Below are 4886 nucleotides of genomic sequence, written 5' to 3' on the forward strand. Positions count from 1 at the left end.
GGCGGGCGAGGGTGCTGCGGGAGCCAGCCTTCCTCGCGGGCAGCGGCACCGCCTGCGGGGCGCTGCTCCTTGGGCTCTGCGCCGCCCTCTACCGGCGCCGGAGGCAGCGCAAGGAGCTCAGTCACTACACCGGTGAGAACCCAGCCCGGGGATGCCCGGGCGGCTGGGAGACTCGATGGAGGGGTGGGCGGAGCCTTGAGATCTCGCTCCCCTAGAAGGGAGGCGCGGAGAATGGAAATCTCGAGAGTTCAGTCGCTCAGTCGTGTCCGACTCTTTGCGACCCCATGGACTGCAGCACGCCAGGCTTCCCCGTCCATCACCAACTCCCCAGAGCTTGCTCAAACTCATGTCCATCGAGGCGGTGATGCCATCCAATCATCTCATCCTCTAACCTCCCCTTCTCTTCCTGCCTTCAGTCTTTCCCCGCATCAGGGTCTTTTCAGATGAGTCAGTTCTTCGCATCAGGCGGCCAAAGTATTGGAGTTTCAGCTTCACCATCAATCCTTCCAATGAACATTCAGGACTGATTTCCTTTAGGATTGACTGGTTTGATCTCCTTGCATTTCAAGAGGCTCTCAAGAGTCTTCTCCAACACCACAGTTCAAAAGCATCAATTCTTCGGTGCTCAGCTTTCTTTGTAGTCCAACTCTCACATCTATACATGACTACTGGAAAAACCATAGTTTTGACTAGACGGACCTTTGTTGGTAAAGTCAAGTCTCTGCTTTTTCATATGCTGTCTAGGTTGGTCGTAGCTTTTCTTTTTTTTCTTTTTCATAGCTTTTCTTCCAAGGAGCGTCTTTTTAGTTCATGGCTGCAGTCACCATCTGCAGTGATTTTGGAGCCCAAGAAAATAAAGTCTGACACTGTTTCCACTGTTTCCCCATCTATTTGCCATGAAGTGATGAGACCGGATGCCATGATCTTAGTTTTCTGAATGTTGAGCTTTAAGCCAACTTTTTCACTCTCCTCTTTCACTTTCATCAGGAGGCTCTTTAGCTCCTCTTCACTTTTCACCATAACAGTGGTATCATCTGCATATCTCAGGCTTATAGACTTCTCCCAGCAATCTTGATTCCAGCTTGTGCTTCAGGAGGGACTCAGCTGCTGGCGGGGGCGGGTTAGGGGGGTGGAGGTCATGGGAGGGGTCGCACTGGAGCTCAGCCCCTTGGACAGAGGCAGGGTGCCCACGGTGGAATCGCCAGCTGTCTGGAACAGCGCGGAGGGGGAAAAGGGCAAACTCCAGAGGGGGCGGAGTCTGCAAAGAGGGGTGAGATTTTGTCCTTCAGACTCCTGGTGTATGTGGAGGAACAGCTTTGCAGTCAGCCCCAGTAGAGAAGTGGGCTTCCCAGGTGACACCAGTATAAAGAACCTGCCTACCAATGCAGGAAATGTAAGAGACTCGAGTTCGATCCCAGAGTCGGGAAGATGCCTTGGAAGAGGACATGGCCACCCACTCCATTATCTTTGCCTGGAGAATTCCATGGACAGAGGAGCCTGGCAGACTGCAGTCCATGAGGTCATAAAGAGTTAGACACGACTGACTGACAAATACTCTCAGTAGAGAAGGGGCAAGTCTGATGGAGGGAGGGAAACTCACTTCCTGGAGCCTGGGGGCTGGCAGAGGGAGTGTCTCCAGGATCCCAGGTGATAAATTATCAAGCGGGGCCTGGATGGAAGGGAGGGGGGCCCGCTGAAAGGAGGATACTCGAGTTCTCCTTCCTGGGATGGTGCCTGTCTGGAAAGATCTGAGGTCTCTTAGATAAAAGGTTCTGTCTTGGCTACATGCAGGAATCACTTGGGGAGCTTTAGAAAAATACTGATGCCTGAGTCAAAGCCTTAGGAATTCCCATGAACTTGGTCCAAGGTACCACCCAAGTGGCGTAATTAGGACCAGAGCCAGGGAGTGGACAGGAATATGGATATTTCTGACTTTTCTTCCTATTTCCCCTCTTCTTTCTCCCACCGGTTCCTTTTCGGAAGCCTCCTTTGCCTACACACCTGCAGGTAAGACATCTGTCTCTGCCTCCGGGGTGGGGAGTAGGGTTCAAATCCCAGGAAGGGGCGCTTCTCACAGTCTCCCCCTCACCTTCCCCAGTGTCGTTCCCACATTCAGAGGGCCTGTCGGCGGCCAGTTCCAGGTAATTCTCTTAGCTCAGCTCCCAAGAATGATCCCCTCCCCCAAGAGACCAGGCCCTCTGTCCCTGCCTGCCTCCTGGTGCCAAGCTTCTCCCTCCTCCCACCCCTACACTCCCCATCTCAGTCCTCAGCGCCCATTGCCCCTGTCTCCCTCACTTCGCTGGCCTCTGCAGGCTCTCTGTCCCCAGTCTTCACCCACTGTCCCTCAGGCCACCAATGGGCCTTGGCCCTGCTCCCTACCCGTGGCTGGCAGACTCGTGGCCTCACTCATCTCGGAGCCCCTCAGCCCAGGACCCCAGGGGAAGCTGCTGCCCGAGCAATCCTGACCCAGATGACAGATACTACAATGGTGAGGAGGTCTGCTTCCCCCCGGGGAGGGGGGCGCAGCAGCAGGAGGCCCCACACCCTCTCTCCTCTCCACTGCTGGGGTAAACTGAAGGGGACCAGGGCATCCCGTCTTGCTGAGGCTGCTCCATCCTTGGGAGGCTCTTGGGAGTTGAGGGAGACTCTCTTGTGCCTAACCTTTACCCCAGCTTGGGGTTGGGGAAGAAGATCACCAGCTTCCCTGGTGGCTCAGATGGTAAAGAATCTGCTTGCAATGCAGGAGACCCAGGTTCGATCCCTGGGTCGGGAAAATCCCCTGGAGAAGGGAATAGATACCCACTCCAGTGTTCTTGCCTAGAGAATTCCACGGACAGAGGAGCCTTTGGGCTACAGTCCATGGAGTCCCAAAGATTTAGACACAACTGAGCAACTAATACACACACAAACTTTACCCCGGCTTGGGGTGGGGGGAAGAAGTGGGATCTCCTCTCACCCTCCATTCTTCTGTCGTCTATTTTCCTGTCTCTGCCCCACCTGCTCCCCTGGGGCTCCCACTCTCTCCCCCTCAGAAGCAGGGATCTCCCTTTACCTGGCTCAGACGGCCCGGGGCACAGCCGCCTCTGCTGAGGGTCCTGTCTACAGCACCATTGACCCGGCCGGAGAGGAGCTGCAGACCTTCCACGGGGGGTTCCCCCCACATCCCTCAGGAGATCCAGGCACCTGGAGCCCATATGCTCCCCCAGAATGGAGCCAGGGGGACAGTGGTATGACTCCAGTTCCCAACACTCCCCCTTTGAGCCCTGAGCAGCACCTCCCCAAGAGCATCCTCCACGCTTCCCCTCTGGGACCTAGAGCAGCACTTCCTTCTGATGTGTCTCCCCTCTGCCTCTTTCCTGCCTGTGTCTTGTGCTCCCCCATCCTGTTCTCAGGAGCCAGGGGAGGCAAAGTGAAGCTTCTGGGAAAGCCTGTACAGATGCCCTCTCTCAACTGGCCAGAAGCCCTGCCTCCCCCGCCGCCTTCCTGTGAACTGAGCTGCCTAGAGGGGCCTGAGGAGGAGCTGGAGGGCAGGTAAGGATGCTTGCTGCCTGCAGATGCCTGTACACAAAGGCCCAGCCCGGGGCCCCCTGCCGATGCAAGGAGGGAGAAGATGCTGGGAGAAGAAGGGAAGGGGCAACAGAAGGTCAAAGGGAGGGTATGAAGCTACTCAGTCATCCTTACCCTCCTGCCTCTTTGCCCCCAGCTCAGACCCAGAAGAGTGGTGCCCACCGATGCCTGAGAGGAGCCATGCAGCAGAGCCCAGCTCCGGTGGGGGTTGCTTGGTCCCTCCGTCCCGAGGAGAAACCCCCTCTCCCACACCTTCCTATGGGCAGCAGTCCACAGCCACTCTCACCCCTTCACCTCCTGACCCTCCCCAGCCCCCCACTGACCTTCCCCATCTCCACCAGATGCCCAGGTAGGGAGGTATATAGTACTTTGCATGTTATAGCCCTCTGTACATATCTACTCAGTGTGTGGATGGATGGATGAACACATGGATGGATGGGTGAATCTGGGGTCTGGAAGGTCTCATGACCGTATCGGGGTGGAAGTGTGACTTGAGGAGAAACGTGGAGACAAACGAAGCCTCTCACTCTCTCCAGACTTTCTCCATCACAGACACCCTGCAAGCTTCCTGGGGCCTTTTAGAGATGGCTTCCCTCATACTGCACTAGGGTGGGAGCTTTGTGGGAGACGTGCTGTGTCTTATTCATCTGAGTATTAGGCTGACTGATTAGCCCACTGCCTGCTCCAGAGTAGGCACTTAGTGTTTGCTGAGCAAACAAATGCAGTCTCGTGTCATTGCAGGAGGGTGCCCCTCGGGCCCAGCTCCCCTCTTAGTGTCTCCCAGCCCACCCTGAGTAGCCATGAAGGGAGGCCCGCCGGCCTGGGTGCTGGCCCCTCTGGCCCCCATCACAGCCCCAGCCCCGTCCCTGCTACAGCTGGCAGTGCCCCCGGTGAGTCTGTAGATCCCTCAGCTTGCCCCACACCTCCGCATCTTCCCAAAAGCTTGTTTCCCCTTCACCCTCAAGCCCCTTTCCTGACCCCCTCTCTTATCCATCTCCCAATGCTGCAGGGAAAGCCCGGCCGGTGCCTGGAGAGCTGACTCCTCCATTGCACGGGCCCCGTGCCCGAATCCGGAAGAAACCCAAGGCTTTTCCCTACAGGCGGGAGCACAGTCCTGGAGGTGAGGGGGCCGTGAGCCTAGGAGATGGTGACAGGAGTGGGTTCAGGCTGGAGGAGGGAGCCAGTGAACCCAAACCTCGGGCTGTTCCTTCACAGCCTCCTAGTGCCAGGGAGTGGGAGTGGGAGAAAGACTGGGGTCAGGAGAAGCAGGGGACCCTGCTGACAGCGGGTCTCTCCCCAGACCTGCCCCCGCCACCCCT

The 4886-nt window shown here is 56.9% G+C and overlaps 1 protein-coding gene across 1 annotated transcript in view; it reads left to right on the forward strand.

Annotated features, from left to right (window-relative positions):
- Window positions 1–4886, forward strand: part of ROBO3 (roundabout, axon guidance receptor, homolog 3 (Drosophila)) — an 18682-nt gene that overhangs the window by 12611 nt on the left and 1185 nt on the right. The window contains exons 17-26 of the mRNA XM_010829533.1: window positions 9–132; window positions 1984–2007; window positions 2099–2141; window positions 2349–2488; window positions 3033–3227; window positions 3393–3531; window positions 3704–3916; window positions 4309–4457; window positions 4577–4687; window positions 4868–4882. Of these exons, the coding sequence (XP_010827835.1) occupies window positions 9–132; window positions 1984–2007; window positions 2099–2141; window positions 2349–2488; window positions 3033–3227; window positions 3393–3531; window positions 3704–3916; window positions 4309–4457; window positions 4577–4687; window positions 4868–4882 (1153 nt within the window). The remainder of the gene's footprint in view (window positions 1–8; window positions 133–1983; window positions 2008–2098; window positions 2142–2348; window positions 2489–3032; window positions 3228–3392; window positions 3532–3703; window positions 3917–4308; window positions 4458–4576; window positions 4688–4867; window positions 4883–4886) is intronic.

Source organism: Bison bison, unplaced genomic scaffold (genome assembly GCF_000754665.1).
Source record: "Bison bison bison isolate TAMUID 2011002044 unplaced genomic scaffold, Bison_UMD1.0 scf7180017864506, whole genome shotgun sequence".
Classification (NCBI taxonomy): Eukaryota; Metazoa; Chordata; class Mammalia; order Artiodactyla; family Bovidae; genus Bison; species Bison bison.